The 22,388-nt window shown below is 41.4% G+C and overlaps 1 protein-coding gene across 2 annotated transcripts in view; it reads right to left on the reverse strand.

The window, feature by feature from the left end:
* Positions 1–447: 447 nt before the first annotated feature.
* The window catches only part of BTBD7 (BTB domain containing 7), a 38,237-nt gene continuing 16,296 nt past the window's right edge, over positions 448–22,388 (reverse strand). Inside the window, exons 4-12 of one of the 2 annotated variants that reach the window (XM_017729026.1) lie at positions 18,366–18,574; positions 16,925–17,000; positions 14,513–14,673; positions 14,051–14,194; positions 13,707–13,820; positions 12,006–12,195; positions 8,427–8,605; positions 7,367–7,795; positions 448–5,392 (exon numbers count right to left, since the gene is read on the reverse strand). In XM_017729026.1, the coding sequence (XP_017584515.1) occupies positions 4,577–5,392; positions 7,367–7,795; positions 8,427–8,605; positions 12,006–12,195; positions 13,707–13,820; positions 14,051–14,194; positions 14,513–14,673; positions 16,925–17,000; positions 18,366–18,574 (2,318 nt within the window). In that variant the 3' untranslated portion in view covers positions 448–4,576. The remainder of the gene's footprint in view (positions 5,393–7,366; positions 7,796–8,426; positions 8,606–12,005; positions 12,196–13,706; positions 13,821–14,050; positions 14,195–14,512; positions 14,674–16,924; positions 17,001–18,365; positions 18,575–22,388) is intronic. The other variant, XM_008629720.2, reaches the window with a different exon arrangement.

Below are 22,388 nucleotides of genomic sequence, written 5' to 3' on the forward strand. Positions count from 1 at the left end.
GAACACATCTGTCCAGCTGCTCTGATGAGAAAATGAATAGGGACCCAGGGCTGCCCCTCGCAGCCCCAGCTCTGAGCAGCCCTGTTGCCTTTCACAGGGCATGGTCTCAGGCAATTAGGCTCTAGCCAGAACTCACAGAACTACTTTACTGAAATGCTTTTCATTTTTAATAACTGCCTGATCAGAGTGACTAATTTCCAGTCCCTCCTTTACACTGGTTTATATCATGGCTTTGGTGTTCACACAGCATTACTGTGCGCCGTTTTTCCCCAGCAGGAACAAACCTTGTCAGTTTGAGGAGTCTTTGCACTTGGACGGTGCCTTTCTGTTTGTATGGCTGGGCTCCTTTCCCCGGCCCCAGTCACTGCAGTCTGGAGTGAGCAGGGCAGGGTTGCGGGTGTAGCCAGGCAGCAGCAGCTCAGGGGAAGCAGCCACACGACAACCACGTTCTATACAAGCCATTTATTTGAAATGCCAACTATATGTAGGATAAAGTCAGTGTTACATGCTTCTTAGCAACAGTAGAAAAATAGAACCAGTGAAAACCTTTTTACAACTGTAATGGTACTCAAAAGAGAAATGTATTGTTTTACAATGCATCACACAAGACTAGAATTCAAGTTTGGAGGTACCTAAATAAAAATACTATCTTTTTTTTAAAAAACACTATGTACAATTGAAGCGTAAACAAGTTTTACAAAGTACTGGTTATGCAGGTTGTAGAAAAAACACTTGCATAGGACATGAAGTCAGTTTAAGAAAGTTTTCTGAGCCTTTAGCATTGAAGGCACTTGACTTTATACCAGTAACAACACAAGGACAAGAAACAAATCCGTAACACTGCCAAGGGCAGGGCTGCCTTCTGGCAGTACAGTTAATTACAGAAACCCCAAATGCGGTTTTACAAGTTTTCCTCTAAGCTGTTCCCTGCATCCAGCAGGGCTCAGCACTTCTACCATAGAAGCATAGAATTCTTAGAAGAACAGTGCCTCAAACAGCATTAGTGTTCTTTCAAAAAAACCCCCAGAAAAACAACCAAACCAAAAACCCAAATAGAACACCCAACCCCCCTAGCCCCCCCGCCCCAAACCCAAACCAAAGAAAGCCCTAAGACATACATTTGGGACATTCCGGGACCAAAACCCAAGCTTACAAGTACAGGTGGCCACAGCCTTAGTTTTCATAAGTGAAAATCCTTAAGAACAGGAAAAATACAACAAGAAACTGCCAATCAACACAGCAGTTACTAATACACAACTACAATAATTCTGTGGAACAACAAAACGTTTCAAAGGAAGAATGTGTTTCAGGAATTAAGTTATTCATCCATATATTAAGGAAAAGAGGAGTTGGGTTTGGGGAAAGGGGAATAAGACCTTTTTGCATGTTGCTCACTAAATCCAAGTCTGAGCTCTCTCTTTTAGTAAGAACAAGGAGCATGAGTCTCCCCCATTCAAGAAAACAATGTTTATACCTCTATCCTCAAGCAAAATAGTCAATAATCTGTAATCTCCATCAAATTTATAGAAGGTAAAGGTGTCAATTTCCAGCCTAATCAGAAAGTGCTTAATGTAAACAAGGAGCTTCTGCACCAAAGTTTCAGTAGACAGAGAACAAGGAGTAGCAGGTAGCACAGGTACGTGTGTTGTGCGAGTGAGATGTAGGATGAACACTGGCTTCTGAATAATGCTGCCATGAAAAATGGTCTCACCCCTCCCTCTGCACATCCTAAGTAGGGAATCTTGCTCTGGAGTACAAAAATACAGTTCCAGTAATTCAAGAAATCCTTATTTTCCACTTCAGACCAGTTGCCCTTAGCTGCCATCTTCTTCCCAATTCAAAATATACAAGTGAAAACACAGATTGTCTGCATGGCCTGATTGTCTTTGTGGCCTCAGAAGGACTTGTCTTTCATTCTGCATCTACTTTTATTCCTTCTTTTTTTAATACTGCTCAGTTCCTGAGACTTCAGAAGCAATTTTGTATTCTAAGACGCAGATGTGTCCTCCCCCGAGGCATTTCTCACCAGCTTATTCCAAAGCAAAGCATTTCACGATTTTCCTCAAACCACAAGCCCAAAACTTCTCATCTTCATCAGCCACAACCCCCCTAAATTTCAAGCTTTAAAGTTCTATCTGTAGATCTCGGTCTCACCTCTGTTCAGGTACACAGTGCCACACCAAACTATGATAACTAAAATAGTTTTCCTGAAGTACATCTATCAGTTTTAGGTAAAGATATTGAGAATAATCAGTCTTCTGAGGACAGCTGTAATTTCTTAGCAATTAAGCTGCCAACACACACATGATCCAAGTCCAGGGAGTTTCAGGGTTCTTGTGTGTGTGATGAAAGTTACTGGTTCTAGTGAGCTGGTCTGATGCTTGTAAGGATGAGACCCTCGTGTGCGGTTGGAGCTACGCAGTCAGACAGCACCGTGCTCAAATCTTCAGAAGAAACCCAATGAGCCTCAGCCCCTTACTCTGCAGCAGCACCATCCCCCCACTGACACCTTCTTGCATTTAAAAATGTTCAACACCACAGTCCCATGGAAATCCCACAGATGGGTGATGAAGCCAGGACCACCCAGTGCCTTGACTGTGGGCAAAAAACAAGATTAAAAAAGCTGACAGAGGGGGAAAAAATCCCAAACCTCCCCCCACCCACAAGACACAGCACCTGCACAGTTTAGCTAAGTTACTGCTCCAATCCTACACCATGCTTTCCATGGCTGCATCTCAAAAGCAGCACCTGCAGAGCTACCATGGAAGCAGGTCTATAGATGTGTCTGCAGGAGACACAGGGTTTATTGGTTTAAAGACCCATATCTTCATTTGTCTAGAAGCTATTTGGTAGTTTGGAAATGCAGTATTCAATATATTTCAGTAGCACTGTGTTGTTACCGGGCCCTGCATACTTTAATGAAACACATTAGGTAAGAATCTGCCATCAACTAAAACCACAAGTAAAGTTGCAGCAAGAATTCTGTTAAACAGTATTAAGCACTTTGAGCTGCAGGAAACTATTCAACCTAACCTTAAAGAAGTCCTTAGGTCACACCTGGGACTATAGTTTTCTGCTATAGGGAAACTCATTATAGAAACTGCATTTAACCTCCCCAAACAGGACCTTACCAGCAAGCACTACTCTGCAGTGGCATCAGATCCCTATCCTGAATGCAATGAATTTCTTGTTAAAACTGCACAGTGAGTATTAAGGATGCACCTCATAATTGTAACCGTTCCCCTGGTGCTCTGCTGACCCCCGCCCCGGGGCGGGAGCCAGCCCGGAGCAGCATCCTCCCCTCCTCACATCCTGTTAACAGGGGAATCTCACTTCTGTGCTTTCAAAAAGCAAAGCCAGGCAATGGAGGTGGAATTTAAGAGCGCCAAAGCTTCACACGTGTGGTGATGCTCAAGCAGTGACTCTTCCCTTGGATTCCGCTCACGGAACAGCTGCACCTGTGGAGCCAGCGCCACGTGAGGCCAGGTAAGGAACACTGAGCGAGTCACTGAGGCTGGAGCCCTTTGTAGCCACAGGCAGGAGAAAGCAAGGCCATGGGCTGGCACCGCCGGGGAGGGGACCCTCCCACGTGTTCAGGCAACAGCAAAGGTTCTATGCTTCGTCTTCCTGACGCTCCACGAGTTAGCAGGAATCCGCTCATCTGGTCTTCGCTTACCCACGGATGAGCAGCTGGAAGAACAAGTAATCACTATAATTCCTAACAGCATTTCTAGATTTATTTCTGAATGGGCAAATCAACAAGTCTAGTCTGTCTAGTATGTGCTTCCAGGTGATCATGAAGTCCTCCATGGTCACAGCCAAAGCAGAACTAAACAGACTCAAACTGTCATATTCCAGTGAATTTCACAGGAATTTGGATTCCTAAATATCCTTCTGAAGTCTTAAAATCCCAAATATAATTCTTGAAGTGGGTTTGCTATCTATATAAAGAAAAGACCAGCTGCCAGAACATTTCAAACAAAATATTAGACTGGATTCTTGCCATAGTCGTAAAAATCAGGAAGATTTCAATCTAAACAAACAAAAAAAAATCTAACTAAAAATGTAGGTTTTTTGATGTGCTGTTCTTTGGAATTCCTATAATTAAAAAATAAACGTGTCGTTATTATCTCATAAGAAAATACATTTCATAATGTGCAACCCAATGCACATAAGGAATCAGCATGTGAAAGGGTAAATGCAAAAGTATGAAAATACAGTCCTTTAAATGTGACATTAAAGTTTAACATATTAGTACAAAACTAATACACTAAAATAGATGTACAGGTGCAAAAGGCTACAAGGTTGTAGAAAAAAGGTACCAGTTTCTGTTTTTTCTAAAAGGCTTAATTAAATCTGCTCCAAAAAAAATTGCAACAAAATAAAACCAGAAGCAGCATTAAAACCAAACTGATAACATGCTGTCTCTAATAAAGCAATGTATGTACAAAAGAAGTGAGCAAAGCTGAATTTTTCTGCTGGCATGAAAGAATTTCTCTGACAGAAGTCAGGCCAAAAGTTGCAAGGAATGGGATGTTTACAACTCTTAGGCACAGAGAGATAGTGGAGGTTGCTTTCATAGGGCAGATTTTTTGTACAGGAAGTCTGGTTTGTTTGGAGACCTCCTTCCTCTGCTTACGCCATCTTCCCTTTCCAAATCTGCGTTCCTCTGTGCTCCATGTTCCAATGGCTCATCATCTGCCAGTCTCCTACTGGGTCTCTCTTCTGGCATGTCAGAGTTGTAGGCAGAGAGTGAAGGTCTGTTGGAGGTTAGCCCATAGGTTAAATCCGTTTCCATTTTTGTTCTTCCCCTGACGGGAACAGGGCCACTGCCAGCATTTTCCTGGGTAGCCAGGGCCAAGTCCAGTCGCTGGGGAGGTTGTTCTAAGACATCGAGGTGTATTGGCTCATTCTTTTGCCTGTGTTGATGCCCATCTTGTGAGAGCAGGTATTCCCTCCTAGAATCCTCTTGCTTTTTAGGAGATATCTGGGAAGGTAGATAGGCTGACTTTAAGCCACTTGGTGATGCCTTATTGTGGCTGTACAAATCTGGGCCAAAATAAATGCCTTGTGAAGGCGAAGGACTGTGCCTGTTGGGTGCTGGAGTAGAGGGTCTGCATGCAGCATTAGAGAAGTCATAGAAGTCAGGATACTCCTGGGGGTTTTCTCGAGCATCTATTTTTTGCTCTATTGCATGTTTTTTCCGAGAAGTAGGCATGTGTCTGTTCTGAATACATGAAATGTGCTGGGGTGGGCCAGGCCCTACCTCTGTAACCGCCTGGCTTAGCTCCGTGTCCACCGTGAGCTCTGGTAATCTTCTGTCTTTCAAAGACATTGCTGACACACCCATGGCGATGTCTGGCATCAGTTCATTTAGCAAGGGCTGAGTGCACTGGAAAAGAGAAGAAATTGGTCCATGGAAACAAAGACAAAAGCTAAACACAAACTGTATTTAGGATGGTTTTTGTAACTCAAAATGGCATTTACTTAATCTACTTTTGTCTTGCCAACTTCAGCCTGCAAGTTTCCTGCACTGTTTAAAGAACACATCTATCCACCAACCTTCACCTTCCTGCTTCTTTACTTCATGAAGCTGTTGTGTCACAAATACAGCTCCTCTTAAATTCATCTTGCCTTCAACATGCAGTAAAGGACACTGTACTGCTGAACTTCTTAAAGGCAGGCCTGCTTTCAGCCACTTACGATTTTCAAACTAAACAAGAGCCCAACAAATGGTTTGTCAAGCACACAGTTCCAGTGCAGAGAAGCCATGACACACACGTGCCATCACTGTAGACACAACCCTTCTGCCTGCATTCCCCGTTTCAAAGTAAGTAAACTCCAGACAGCCACGTGTGTCCAGGACAGCCTCAGGGCTTGGGGGAGCATCAGTTACAGGGCTGACTAGATCCAGAGAGTACGTGGAAGCTGTTGCATGGCATTCTTCTCCACCTACCCCATGCTTGCCTCGGTGCAGAATTGCTCATATTACAGCCTTCCAGACAGAAGAGTGAGAATTTCTACTCACATTTATCATTTTTCATGAAAGCAACTTTAGTAATCATTGATTAACAGTAACTCACAAATTGCAGAAAGAATACAGAACAAAAGTATCACCTATATTAAGCCTATGCTCCCCCTTGCATTATTTATAGACATATTCTAGCAGAAATATTTCTGAGATGAAAAAGGTTACTATACAGTTTCCTTAGGGAAGTCTGTTGATCAAAGGAGAGTGACATGCTACAAACCCCACTTTTGAACAAACAATGGCACACATTTCTAATGTTTTTTACGTATTTCATATTTTACTCTAAAACAGAAAAAGAAGTGCAATATATTTAAGACAGTTGCTAATGGGAAGAAAATAAAATCCATTTTTCCAATCAGAACTCGATGCTCAAATCTGCATCTAATGTGCCACAACTATGCACTGACAGTTTTTTCACTGCAGAAATAAATTACCCAATTCTTCATTTTGCACTTCCTGTACTTCACAAAGCTATGTCTTTACTGAGTATCTTATATTTCATTGTTTTTATTGCATCATATTGTAGTTCAGCAACTATAATGACTACTTTTAAATGCTGTAACAAACCCCTTTGTATCAGCAATTACCAATTTCTGCTTGCCAATTCCTTTTCAAGTATGTCTCAGCTGTAAAGCTTTCACACTCTTCACATGCGTATAAAGGCAACCTGTTTACTTCAGACTACTTACCTGTGAAGAGCCAAAATATCCCCACTACTTCTACCTGTGAATTACAGTGTGCAGTCCACTACTGAAGTTGGCTTATGCTTTGTTTTAGTGTAGAGCAAACTACATTTGCCACACAAGGGGTGGCTGATGTCACTTGGTCAGTTCAGCCTGGAGGAGACTGAGGGGAGACCTCACTGCAGTCTACAACTTCCTCTTGAGAGGAAGAGGAGGGGCAGGCACTGATCTCTGTGGTGACACTGACAGGATTGAGGGAACAGCCTCAAGTTGTGTCAGGGGAGGTTTAGGTTGGATATGAGAAAAAGGTTCTTCACCCAGAGGGTGGTTGGGCACTGGAACAGACCCTGTGGGTCCCTTCCAACTGAGGATATTCTGTGCTTCTATGATTTCAGAAGATTCCTGAGCTTGCCATTTGCCCCTCCAACAATGCTCCTGCCCCTGGAACATTCATTCTCCCAGGGATTAGGGCATGTCTTTGGGATAGAGAATACTGACAGACAGTTCAGTAGAAAAACCTTCTCCTAACTGATAAAGATGCTCTTTTCATACAAACCCAAGTTACTTCATCATAACAATTCTCCCCAGCTCCTTCGATGAGGTACTTTGAGTGGCCAGAAATAGGCAGAAGAGGAGGAATCCCAATACTTACTACTTGTTTCTCCGCTGCCATCACTGCCGCTGCCGCCGCCACCGTTTGCCGCCCCAGGGCCGCAGTGTTGGTGCAGTCGGGAGGCGCTGCCTTCACGCCGGGCAGGTACACAGGCGGCGCAGCCTTGGGGGCTGTCCGCGAGTGGAACAGCGAGTGGTTACAGGGGTAAGAAAAGGAACGGGAAGGATGTTGACTCGGCACCCTTTGTTTCCAGCCCACTTTGAACTGGTTATGAATAGGAGTTGCTGGTGGGTGGTATGGAGGTGGAGGAGGGGGCAGTGGTGGATGGAAGGCCACGAAAGAGTCCAGTTCTGTAAACATGGTTTCTGCAGTGGGAGTGCTGTTGACGCGACATCGTCCAGACTGTCTCACTGTCAGCAGTGGGCTTTCATCCCCAAAGCGCTCATCAGGAAAGAATTTGTGAGGATTCTGCAAAGGTAAAAACCCCAGCATGTAAAAAGACAAAGCAGGAAGCCATCTAGAAAATCTCCCGAACTAACACTCTCAGAAACATGCCAGTACTGTAACTGCCTGGTTGTGGTATCTACGAGCCCGCCAACACTCAAGGTGACTGCAGCAACCATGCAAAATAGATTGGGTTTTTTTTTTAATACGAAGCATCAGATTCACTGTAAGCTGACCAACAAATGCATTTGCTTTAGCGCCAGTGTATAAACAGAAGAGGTATTTTCAGTTTCCCAGTTCTGACATGTACTGTGCAGACCTACAGTATTAGTTAGCACTTTTTCTCTTCTCTAAGAATAAATAATAACCTAGGCTTCAAGTTATGGTTCTACTGCTCTCATCAACTCTCTCTTTAGCAGTTCTATTTTGTCCCCAAAATCTGTGTCAGTAAGAGCCTCCTGAATGGCAATGACTCTTTAGAAAACTATTTATACATGGCACTTACAGGTTTATAAAATCACACACATCAAATGCAACTGGCATTTGCACCTGGACAGTCTCACAGGCATTTCAAAGCACTTGTGCACCTGCATGCATACTATTGCAGAGCACACAATCAAGTCCCTTCATGGTCTTGCACAGCCATTCTTCATACCTGCAGGAGCTCAGCAGCAGCATCAGAAAGCCCAAATTCCCGCAGCACGCGGATCTGGATCTCGTAGCTGACAGTGGCGCCTTCCCCACAGTTCAGGGCGTAGGCTCTCTGCACCTGCTCGGTGTGGCGCAGCTCCTGCAGCCGCTTGATCATCTCTCTCACAACCAGGAGACTGGGAACTGGAGGGATAACAGAATGGGGTAGGGATAAGAGAGACTCCTTCTTCTCAACTGTGAGACAGTAAGTTTGATTGCAACAGTTAGATTTACTCTGAAGGAAAAAAAATCTAACATCAGGCTGCCTTGCCTTTTTTTTCTTTAAGAAGCATGCTGCCAAGAACTGTTCAACTTACACATGTTCCACAGAGCATCATTAAGCCACATGGGATAACACACACCATATGAATGATAAAAACATACACCACTTCTCCAGCTTCTGCTAGAATGAGCCACAAATAGAGCCTTCTCTGTAAACCCCTTATGATGCAGGAATTCCATGATTTGAGGTGGGGGCAGGATATCTTAAATAACAACTGAATGTTCCCTCATGAATTGTACAGGCCAAGAATTCATTGATTTTTTTGGCATACACTTCATACTTCTAACGCAGCTCAATAATCACAAGACCATAACACCAGTATGTAACTAGAGAAAGAGCATTTTACAAAAGTTACACAAACTGTAAGCCAACAAAAACCTGTTAAAATTATGTTGTTTTATGCAGTCATATTGAAATAATGTTTTAAAAACCATTCCAAAAGAAAGTAATATATAATTTTGGGTATTTATCCTGTTGCAAAACTTTCTCATGCCACTTCTTACTGCTGTTTGATGATGAATGATATTTCTCTGGGGTGTTTCTGTCCTGAGGAAAATGTGCATATAATAGAGAAGATAAATCCAGATCTCTGAGTGTGTAAGTCCTGGTGTCTGATCCTTCACCAGCTTTACAAGTGTTATGTATTACCATGACCAGATGTCCGTATTGAAAGCTCACAAAAATTAAACAGATCAGACAGCAAGAACAGTGCGAAAAGACATTTGCATTACAGAGAAGCAGAAAACCCAACACCACACAACTACAACTGGTCCCAATTTCACAAAGTTTACATTGGTACATGAAGGAGAAGTATATGTAGTGCAAAATATTCCCCCCCTCAATGGAGTTCCTGTACTGGGAGGGGCGGGAAGGAACCCATTCTAACCAGTCTTCAAGGCTTGTAAATAAGTCTTCCATGCTACCCTCCACTTAAATTCTTCTGAAAAATCCTGGTTTAGCAGCCAGATGTTTAGCTATAGCCAGTATTTTGCTAATACTTAAAGAAAAGGATTTAAGAGAAGTCTGAAGCAGTTCTCCAAACTAGTAGTCATAAAAATGACATAAGGTTTTCATTAAAAAGTGCTGTCTTCTCAAACCCTGGTTTGTTTCTGGTTTGGTTGTTTTTTGGGGTTTTTTTTACTATTATTCATGTGAAACACACGCAAGAAAGATTATGTATATAAAAAAATACAATTCTCTCAGTTGCAAGATTTCTAATTCAAACTGAAACTGGAACATACATAAGGAAACCCAACCACTTGCAGAACCTGGCCTCAAATTAGAACAGGCTTCAGCTGAACTCATTTTACAATAGTGCTGCAGAAAGAGCACTATAACATGCTGCCAGCAGGTTTGTGCAAATCCAGTCCTCAGGCAGTGGGTCCAGGGAGAAGCCAGGGACAGATGGAGAACAGCCGAGCTGTGAAGCACCCCCTGTTCTGAGCCCAAGAGCCATGGAGGCGATGCTGCCCAGCTCTCCCCCTATACTCCCTGTGCTCCATCTATGCTCCAGGATGGATTTCTGTACAAGTTAGAGTTTGGGACAGGCTTTAATCTCCTCAAATTAACTGGGCCCCATCTGCTCATTCTAGCAAAAAGGCATTGGCAAAACAATCAATTCTTTTGCTTAATTACAGGACTAAGCAAGGCAGACAGTTGCCAGGACACAATTCCTGTCCTCCAACTACTGGCCAGGCTCAGAGTCGTATCTATGCTCAAATCAAAGGGCTGGCAATAATTCCTACCTATTAAATTGTACAGAACAAAGCTGCAGGGGAGTTTCAGATTGGTCAAGATGTCTCATGCTTGCCAACAGTGCCAGTATTTTTTAAGAACATGAGAACTTTTGCAAAACAGTAAAGACCTCTGAGAACCTGCTGCCATTCTCAACTTCTTTGGAAATTAAGATTGAGCAAAGTGTTATCAAAGTCCTATCTTATATTAAATAGTTTATATTCAATTAATGGTAAGTATATTTATGCTTTTCTGGGGAGGGAAGTCTAAGTACTATAATGCACTGTTGAGATGCCACAGTTTTGTTGAAAGCTCCAAATTTCTAAAGAAGCAATTGGTATTTTTATCAAATTTTTCAAACAGTAAGTTTTCAAAAGCTCCTTCTAGGCTTTACCAAGTTTCTTCCCAGACCACAAGAAGCAAACAGATCAAAACCATTCTACAAATTTTCCTAGAAATCTTATAGCTAAACAGTGTTTCAAATCTTCCTAACACTACAAATTAAATTCTCTTGCAGCAATTTCACTCCATTTCTTTTGTCCTGGCTCTACCATCTATAAGAATAGTTTATATCTACTTCCTTTCAACATAGTTGACTGAAGAGAGACATAATTGATACACAAAGAGCTTATAAAATGGGGAATGTCATAGGCACAGCGTTTTCCACTTCCTTCACTGAATTAAAATTTAATCTTTTAATATAATATAATATAATTATATTATAATTTAGCTATCTAATCCTGTCCTCCAAAACATCCACTAACCCTTCCAACTTGTCATCAGTTTCAAGTTTTGCCAGTGCATTCTCTGTGCACACCAAGTATTAACAGGACAGCGGAAAGGCGAGAAGTGCTAGATGCTTTAGGAACCCCACTAGATACATTCCCCTAGTCTGACACCAGAAGATCATATGCATAAATGACAAAATATATTTAGTATGTACTTTTCTGGCTTGCCTATGGGGAATGTCACACCAATCATCCTGAAGTCAAGAGAGGCCATATTTACTTGAGCCTATAAAAACGTACTCTGACACACTCTTCCACAAGGAATCAAGTTAGTTTGACTTCAAAGCTAAAGTGGATTTGGTAAATGGAAGTAAATGTGTTTTGAGTGCCTACTTCCAGTACTTTCCTGGCAAACTGAGTTCAACTGATTTCCTTACAAGTTATGTTCTCTGGCTTTTGATTTTTAAAAGAAATTTTCCAGACCCACAGATCTTATCTATATTGGACAACTGGTTGTATAAAACTGAGAACTCGGTAGAAAATTCTGAGAATAGAGAGCCAGGCTCCAGCAAGTGTTCTACTGTGTTTAACCAGTCCAAGGGTTTTGTTTTCTAACTTGTTACTCTGCCATCCAAAACCAGTTAATGTCTTTAGGATAGACCAAAGCAAAAGGACTATTCCTGGTGCAGAACTAGTCTCTGAGGAAACAAAGTTCAATAACTGACACTCACTCCCCCCAGGCCCAAGCCCCCAAGCACTCCCAGGAGATCACTTGGCACGGGAAGCGATCAGAGCTCACCTGGGATCTCGTTGGCTATAACTGAGGGAGGACTGGTCTGGTTAGTGCTGACTTGCTGGTGGGTGATCACATGGCAGCACTGCGGCACCGCGTTGTTCACCATGTACAGCGTGTCAGGCACGTTGGACATTCGCACCATCCGCAAGCGAACGAGGTCGGTTTGCTCCACCATCATCTCGTCCAGCACAGACTGCAACGACAGCCGCCAGAGCCTCGTGAAGGCACCGCACACACCCCGCTGCCACTGCTGCGAGCACAGCCCCAGCGACACAAGGCCAGCCACGTCTACACCACAGTCACTTTGTCAGGCCACAAACAATATCTGGCTTTTCATCAGCATTTTCTATTCCATTTTCCAGTCATGATCATAGTTGAGTTTCAGAGCTAAGAGTAGGCAGGAGAACAGTTTGGGAAGGATGCTTTGTTTATTTTAACCTGTCAGATTAGAACTGACCTTCTCGAGGGCAGACACCCTGGACTTACACAATTACTGCCTATGAGTCTCAACTTTCTGTGCCATTGAGTAGAAGGCACTAGCCTGAAAATGAAACATCATTCCCTTAGACATCTTAAAGAATAAAAAAGGATTTATGCCTATCCTTTAAAGATTCTTACTTAAAGTTAAATGAATTTATTTCAAAAAATGGGAGACTACTAGGGGAGTAAAAAAAAAAGATCAAAAAACACTCATTCACAATTTTTTCCTTTTACAATAATTAAACTACTACTAATAAATTAAACAGGAGGAGTAAAGTTACCAGAGACTATGTATGAGAGTCCTCCCTCTAAGGTTAAAAAGCCAATAATGCTTTAAAAAATATTGACAGCATAATATGACACCAATACTAACAAGCAGGAATCCTGACACGGGTATGGGAGGTGTTAGAATGCACTTTTTACTTTGGGTAACTACTAAAGCATTCCCATGGCATATACCTGAAAACTAAGAGTCACAGCTTTTATCACATTTTTGTTAGTTTTAGCAATCCAAGATACAAAGAGAACATTTTAACCAGCTAGTGTTCCTTTGCTGTTTTAGTGCCACTTGTTGCTCTCTAACTGCTGTGCCCAAAATGCAAAGTAGTTTTATTTCTTCTCCTCCCTCACAGAGGACATTAACAACAACTCATACCCTTAGAAAACATTTTCTCTCTTAGGCACAGGGCCAAAGCTCCAAATTCACCAGAGCAGAGGTCAGAGTCTGTAGGTGATGCGGATGTGCACAGCTTCACCTAACCCTCTTGTTCTGCTGTCACCTGCACTGCTGGGACTCTCAAGCCCACAAGTCAGAGCACCCTGAAGTGGTGGCATTAGTCAGTGACACAAAAGGCTCCCATTCTGCCAAACAGAACGCGGCACGTTCCTGCCCCACGCAGCACCATCTCCACCCTGACACCAAACTCACCACCAGAGATGCTACAAGATCTTCACCTTGACAGTGCTCATGCAAGAAATTAAATAGGGAAGCAACTGCCTGAGAGGGAAACAAAGGACTTCATTCAAATCAGACACAGGATATTCATCCCATTTTGTGGAGGATCACGAGATTTTTGGGTATGTTCTGATTCAAACAAGAAGATGAAATATCAGTCCTGTGCCGAATAGCAGTTCCCCACCCAGCTCTGGTGGGAGCTGGGGAGCCTGAAAGAGCTGGCACCAAGGTTGCTGACTAGCTGCAGACTGGGACTCTCAGGCTCTCACCTTGCCATCCGCCTGCCAGGAGGGCTGCCGAGGAGCTGGGCCGGCAAACTGGCTGGAAACCAGGGAGGTTTCCCTCAGAACGCTGCTTTGTTTCCGGTGGAATTTCATCAAGATCTGTCTCGCAAACATTTCAATTTCGACAAAAAAAAATTTTGTTGAAATTTTTCTGACCAGTTCTAGAGACTTGAGCCTGATGATCAATCTTGTAAGTCTTGTTAAATTGAAAATGTTAGTATTTTAGGCCAGTACATGTAAAGAGACACAAAACACACCAAAATCTTTCCCTGTTTACAGAACCCCCTGATGACTCCAATCTGAGAACAGTCACGTGTTGCTGATATTACCTTAGCCTCCTCCACATACGGTGAGAACAGTCTTGGCCGCACATATATTCCAGCATTTTTTTGCCGCAGCCAGGCATTTGACTTTCCACCTTCTGATGTTGGTAGCATGTCTGAAGGAGGAGTACTAATCAGGCCTCTCTTCATCTTTAAGAATCAAGAAAGAGTTTCATGTTTCTTAAAATATTAATATGGTAAAAACTTGCAATAAATGCATTTTTTACACTGAATCCTTACACCACTGATTTTTCTTTAGCCTTCTGATAGATTTAAAGGACACAAAATCTAACCAGAAAAAGTGCTATACATCTATTACTCTCAATGATAACATTTTAGAAGTTAATCTTTAAAATAAATAAACAAAACCAACACCCACCAAAGCAAAAAAACCCTCACACCTGAACACTGTAACATGTGAAGTACAAAGAACCCAGAGATGGTATTTGTATGAGACTACTGACTTACTGCATCACTCAGTACTTCACTGTTCATGGGTAAGATGTGCTCAATGCGGACAAAAGGTAGAAGTGGAGACAGGATCTCCCTCAGCTCTTCAATGTCAAGATCTCTCCTCTTCACACCTCTTTTATTCACACTGTGAGCTGTACCACTGAGTAAATTAGGCTCTGTGGGAAGGAGACATGTTAAGTTTACATGAGAAAGTTTAAAGAGGATAGCGAGAGGTACAGGGCGTACAGGAAGTGATAGAAAAGGAAAAAAACCTCTCATTTTATATCAATAGTGCTCATCAGCACTGTTCCACAAAACTAACAACTGAACATGGCACTTAGTGCTATGGTCTAGTTGACAGGGTGGTGATTGGTCAAAGGTTGCACTCCATGATCCTGGAGGTCTTTTCCAATCTAAATGATTCCATGATTCTACTTCATGCCTTGAAATCTTATATGAAGCATCCACAGAGACAAGTTCATTTCATACAAGCACAGGTCATTTGCACAGCTGCCAGTTTCAAAGTGTAAGGCAGGCAGAAAATACAAAGATAACACTTGGGATAAACACTTGGAAAGCTCTATTAAGAGCTATGCTATGAAAACATTTGTACCTCCCTGCTAGCAGTTCCCACAAGGTCTCTCTCCTGTAGCTCCTTTCCCTTTCCCCAGCAGTTTTCAAAGACACTTTCTACAAATCAAGGTCTGAAGAGTCCTCAGGGATACATTATTCTAGCTTCCTTGTGTAACCCACCTCAGTAACATGTCAAACCCACTCCAATTGCTCTTAGGATCACAGGACACCTATTTGTGCCAGGAGTGGGTATCTTCCTTGAGACAGCAAGATGACCATGTACCCACATGTGTATTTTAGGTACTGTGACCAACCTGAATTTGACTGGCTTCCCTCTCTGAGGGAACCTGTCAAACATACCCACCCTCCCTTGGTACATGCAGCTCAACTTTTGTTCACAGCTCATTACATTCTCTAATGCATTGTGGCATTTTAGTGACACCATCACACATTCAGAGCTGCAATATAAGGAGTGCCACTGAGGAATTTAGATGAAATGACTAGACTAAATCTGCCCCTAATCTGACAGAATGTGGCATCGCTGTTATTTCTGCTTTTGCTTATTGTGTTATCTGATGATCCCAGATAAGAGAAGTGAGCTGTTTACTTAATGAATGCCAGAGAAAGAAGCTGTGCAGTGTTCCCAAAGGAGCAGCTTCTGCCCCAGTCCAGGTCTGTTACTGTTTAACTGGCTCCATTATGTTCCAATGTGCCCTAGGACAAACACTTGGAAAATCTTGTTTTGGAAATAGGTTAATACTTACTCAGGTCACTAGAAGCACATCCTTTAACTAACTTTTTGTTGCATTTCGTAAAACATGTCCATGACAAAGCAGTTGTATTGCAAGCAGTAACAGTGGATTTCAAAAGCATGGCCAGCCCTCCCAAGACAGTAGTCACACCAGTAGTGCTCTGTTTTCACTCTGGCAGGTTCTTCCCTTTCTGTTCCTCTTGCGGCACTATGTGACTGACATTTGCAGTGCAGATGAACTACAAGATCCTTACATTTGTTATTTGGGAAATATATGTTTAACCTACTTTCCATATCCAACACGTGTGAGATTGCCCTTGAAGTTACCACTTCAGGCTCATAAAAATATATTTACATCTACTTTAGGGAAAACACTGGTGCCACTTGTTGGCTTATTTCTCTCTACCAGATTCCTGTGAGAGAGACACACAAACTGAAGTGAAAGGCTGACATATTAAACTAAGACTGCTGTGAGAAGCCTGCACAAGAAGATACTGCAGGGTTTTTTTATGTGATGAATTAGTTACAAGAAAAATAATTCTGAGCCAACAGGAAACCAACCAGACTTCAAATCAGACAATCATAGAGACTGAAAGGACCTCTAGAAGTTCAGTCACAACCAAGACCATCTTCCCACACCTCCCCAGCTAAGGCACAGAACACTGCCCTTCACTGCATCCAGTTGGGATGTGAATACCTCCAAGGATGGAGATCCCACAACTAATGTGGGCAACCTGTGCCAGTGTCTGACCATCTTCACAGTTTGTTGTATTTCAGTTAATGCCTCATCTTGTCCTGAGTGCCTAGAGAAGAGTGCTGCTCTATTTTCCTTGCTTCCTGCCATTAGATATTTATAGACTTTGCTAAGATCCCCTCTAAGCCTTTTCTTCTTCAGGCTAAACAATCCCATCTCCCTCAGAATGCTGTGTTCTCATTTTTTAGATAACAAAACCTTTAAAGAAAGGAAGAGCATTTGCTTTGTTTTGACTGTACTATGGACAAAGTAGACTGAATTTCCCTATGTTACAGACGATTCACAAAATAGAACTGCCATAAATTTTGGTTTATTTGGTTTAGTACTGCACGGTTCAAAGGATCCTCACCTCGATCTGCTATCCTCTTCATCAATTGGTGTTCTCCCCATTTAATCAGATATTTAAGAATATCTTGTTCACTTGCCTGTAGAAACAGAAAGTCAGTAATCTGTATATGCTTAATTTAATGTCACATACACACACACAAAAGAAAAAAAAAATCACAGGTCTTTTACAGCTCTAAAGAAACACAGCTGTACCAAAGCATGAAGTATTTGCACTTTATGATCTGCTTACCACCTTCTCCTAATATTTTAAGCTGTACTACTGGTATATCAGCACCATAATTTCTAGATTCATACTATTTACTGAATCCCTAGGAAGAGGAAGAAGTTTTCCACAGAAGGAAGAATTGTATTTAGTATGGAAACTTATAGGTATAAAGTTTGAATTACTAAATTTAATTAAAAGGGGCAGTTCTACCTCTGGGTGTTTCGAACTTTTGTTTAACATTACAAATTCAGCATCTGCCAGCCTGAAAAATGATGAAAATAATCAACCCTATTAAATTATAATCTATGTGAAAATTTTTCAGTAATACTATAATTAAAACAACTTTGCTTTGTTCATACCTATACACGTGCTGACCACTCAACATTCTTACAGAAAAAAAATCATGTACTAAAAAATTTATCTATGTAATTTCTTAACGAGTAGGGTAGGAAATTTAGTCATAATATAACCTCTTATGGAAGATCAACACTACTGTTAACTGTAATGTCTGAAATGTTTCGAGTAAACAAATCTTTAAAAGAACCACTTAAAATAATCTCTAGCACTTACTTTTTTATAAGGATTAAGATTGAAATGAATGCAGTTAAAAAAAAAATCTAGTAATCTTTAAGCTATAAAAAATTATTAAAATCATTATAAAGCTATCTCCTCTGAAGAGAAACAGCAGCAAAAACCCAGAATCTTTTTATTGGCCAGTACCGTTTTCTCTCCCTAAAACCACACAATCACTGAAGGCAAGTCACAAAAAACCGCCTAAATTCTGCAATACTTGTCAGAGAAGGTATTTTTCTCTCTCCACAAAAATAAATCGAGTTTTCTGATTTCTAGTTTATTAGCTCCCACTGCCCTAAATTAGTATGTGTGTTGTTACAGCAAAACTACTCCCACCACGTAATTTTATAAATCTCTTGAACAGGCAAGGCAAATGTTAGGTTCAGAAATGTGTTGTTTAAAATAATTTGCATCCATTTATAAACCATTATTAGACTTCTAAGCAATAGCATATACCACATTTGGGTTGTGTTACAAGCCAAGAACAAAACAATCTCCTTAATCACTACTTCCATTTCATTTTTTTACATATTACAGAAGGAGTGCTTAGTGTGTACAAGCCTGCTTCAGCCTACAATTTAAAATTAACTATTCCCAAGCACTTCTAGCAATGGTATAATACATCCTTCTAGCAGGACCAGGTGTACTCTGCAATCCAGGTTACCTGTAAATAGTCAGACTGAATAGCTGTGAGCAGGTGGTCCTTGCTGAGTTCATAGAAGACCTCTGAAGTCATGACCTGGGTAAACTCCTCACAGAGGAAATGTAGTGCTTGGCGATGTACCCACTTGGAACCGTACGGCTGAGAGCTCCACTTCAGAATGGCAATTAAGGTGTCCAGTGAGATGCTCTCAGCAATAATATCTTCACAGCCTACAAAACAAGGGCAACAATCAGTGATGTTGTTACAGAGGCACTTTGATCCTGAAGGAATAATACACGTGGCTAAATCTGTAATATAAAGGGTCACATGACTCCCAGTGAGACTAAATACAGAAGTGCCCTACAGATCAAGGTTGAAAACAAGGTCATATTTTGACTAAAAGTACAACAATTTTAACAGCGGTTTAGGATTCCAACTACAGTGTTATTTACCTTTTAAAGGCACATGAAACATCATGGCTGCTAGCATGCCTGGATGAAAACTGGAAAGCTAGTTCAACCCAGCCAGAATCTCCCTTTGGTTATCTGAGTGTTTAACATATTTTAACATTGCACATTTGAGTCTGAGTCACTATTGTTTGCAGCAGATTCACAGAAACCTATGAACTGTAACAAAGGTGGGATTTCTGTCAGTATCACTTTGCTCATGGACCCTCCTGAGACAGACCATGCAGAGGAGCAGAAACATAAGCTGTGACACTGTGTTGGTACTCAGCTACTCGGTACAGGATGAGGGCAGCAAAGCATCATTTTCTGACTCACAGAGAGGGCAGGAAGCAGTGGATAGCTACTCCAGGCCACCACAATGGCCTCAGTATCCAGCAAGGCACAGAGGGCGCCAGGACAGGGAGCACCTTCTCTGACAGGGAAGCAGAAGGGAGGCAGACTTAGGGGAGTCTGCTACAGTTTCTTCCTACTCACTGCTTTATTAAGATCTACTCTTTCACAGGGTACACATCTTCTGAAGGAGAGAGAGTATAGTTAAAACTCCTGAAGGGAAATGGAGCAGATTTGGAAGAAATGAGGGAAGACATACTGTAGGAGGGCTGAAAACATGGGTACCTGGGGCTATGGAATTAAGACAGATGGCACCACAACACTGATAACTTGAAGTCTCCAACAGCACTCTGTTGATTTCACGTGTACATCTAGTTTAGCACAAAGATAGCAATTTAAAGAAAAAAATCCTCAGAATTATACATTCCAGTCTCAACCCAGTACAGCCACAAAATTACAGCTGTGCTTATGCCCATAAGAGGTCCCCAGACAGTTCAGAACTACATGTCTACACTGCAATTTTACTTGTTATACATCATCATTTTTCTCTCAAAGATATCTAAAAACTAAACTTTGTTTAGGGATGTGTATCACATTACTGAGCTCTTGCACTAAGCTGAGTAAAGAAGTGTTTAGCACAGCAATCTCAACCCTAGCCAAGACAAAGACGGGTCTCCTGATGCTACATATTTTTGCACTGGCTGCATACAGGTAAAACACACTAGCAACAATTAACAGAAATAAAAGAAAAACCTTACTTTTCTACATAGGACAGCATACAGAATATATAGTATTCATTCCATTTCCATTGTAACTAATAATGTGAAAGATATGTTTCTAAGGAGTAGGTAGTAACAGGTGAACACATTTCTTCAAGTAGGAGGGAATTTGTCAAAGGAGCTATTACTTAGAATTAAAATCACTAAAAGGGAAATTTAAACAGGAGGGTTAAGAAGGTAGTAGAACATGATACTGCTTATGAATTTACCTGTCCTATTAGACACATGTATTTGTACCTAATAGTATAACAACCCTGGTGTGGTAATTTTAAGAACAATATTCTACCAAGAAAATTTTCTAAGCTTTTCAGGAATATGTCTGAATGTATACATAGTTTTGGAAACAATCTTTATTTAATTTCTAAAGCAATTTATGAGAATAATGTCTGTCCCCCAACAGTAATGCATTTTACACCAGTTCATATTTAAACCTAACTTCCCTCAACAAGCAGATGGATGATTTTTTTTTCACATGCCCGATTCACCTGAGAAAAGGAAGACTGAATGCAGCCATTGACAGAAGGGCTACCCAAAGCACACACATTTCTGGACAATGCAGCACATGCAACATCACACTGTGCATCCCCAGACAGACTGTACATTTGCTTCTTTCAAAGAGGTGAGTGTTGAATCATGTTTCAACACAACTGCTTTGTCCTTCACCGTTACTGAAATAGTATGGCACTTCTCAGACCTACCTGTTTCCATGAGGTTACATATTATCATTACTACGACTAGTAAGAACAGATGCCTCATTATAGATACTGACCTCTAACCTGCACGGCAAGCACTGGCCCCAAGTGAGCAGTGCACAGGCAGCAAAGATGGGTTGGAGGCACTTGGAACATCACTACAGTCATCACCAGTACCGGTTAGAGCACAGGATGAGAATGTTCTGAAATGCACTCCATGGGTTGAGGTACAGGTTACTGAAACTGCCCCCTCTAGACGGGGGAATTCCCCAGATTCCTAAAGTCTTAAGTCTTAGAAAGTTCTGGTCAAGAATCTGAGAAAGAGCCTTAAACAAACAAACAGGAAACAACTAAACCATCAAAAACACAACCTACCATACAAAAAGCTCAAAATACTTCAGCATACGTAACAAACACGAGTAAATGAAGTCTGAAGCTTTCCACTTCAGGATCCATTTTTACTCCAACAGCAGAGGGCTGACATTGCATTTAATGTCCCGCGAGTCCCTCTCACCTTTCCTTTTGGGGCTCAAGAAAGGAAAACGTTAAGTTAGCAGCAAACCTGGCACGTGAATGAAAGTTAAAGGTGACTAGTTGCAATTTGCTTAAAAGAGGAGTGTGACTCCCATGAATAAGAAACACAATTGTTTGAAACAATTCTTTTAGGGTCATCTGCACTCAGCCTTCCCCTGCTGAATCCTAACACAACTTTTTGCATGTAATTGCTCTGCTTGCATGCAAACTGACTTCAGCAGACACTGCATCCCCCTGAACTCTAAACATCACATGTAAGGACTGCTCCATTTCAAAGGCAGTAAACTCACATACTGAAATCAGTCACCAGGATACTCAAACTGCAAGAGTAGAGACTTATCTCAAAATTAATGCCATTCCTAGTATTTAATCTGACATTTATTTTTGAAATAAAGATGCCTGCCCCGTGAAAAGACATGAGAAATGCAGTTCCAAAGATCTGAGCAACAGCAATTTATAGAAACAGTACATCAGCTCAGTCTCAATTCTTCTGTCAAGTTCAATTATTGCACAACTAACAATAATATGACATCAGGTGAAAAGCTCATTAAGGATGACTAGCAAATGAAACAGTCTTTTTCCCAACTAATTTTAGCAGCGGGTCAGATGTGTGGGATTATTAAAAGTATTTCTTCTGAAGTAAGCATAAGGTAATAATTAAAGTGGTTTTTTAACTTCTAAATAAATTGGGGCAACCCAATTCTAGCTATGGAAGGAATCCAATTTCCTTTCTTCTTTGGCAGAAGTCTTTTCTGCTTTAACAATCAGCCACTTGGCAAAAAAAGTAGCCATCTAATAGCCACACTTTTGCTCTTCAGAGTGGAATAGAGCACTTTTTTCTTGTGAATACTATTTTTTTAATACTCAGGCAGCAACAGTCTTCCCAAGATCCATCTGCAGTGTCCCACAAGCTTCTGTGACCACTACTATCCTTCAGAGATTCAACCTGGAATTTACAAAAAGGAAAGATAATTATCACATTTTGCACAAATTATGCTATTCCATGCACTCCTTTTGCTGGATGCCAATGGACAATGCCTACAATCAAGTCCTTTCTGCTTCCACAGTTCTCTCTCAAATGCAGTTCCACAGTCCTTCCAGACAGAAATAGCTTGAGCCTACATTTAGCATTCTAGCTAGCGGCTTAGGATCAGACAGTTGACAGACCTACTGAAGACAAGTGCCTTCAACAATCAGCAAAAGTGGCATTAAGCAAAGCTACAAAACTGTTAGCTTGATTTA

The sequence above is a fragment of the Corvus brachyrhynchos genome, unplaced genomic scaffold (assembly GCF_000691975.1).
Source record: "Corvus brachyrhynchos isolate BGI_N302 unplaced genomic scaffold, ASM69197v1 scaffold1, whole genome shotgun sequence".
NCBI lineage: Eukaryota > Metazoa > Chordata > Aves > Passeriformes > Corvidae > Corvus > Corvus brachyrhynchos.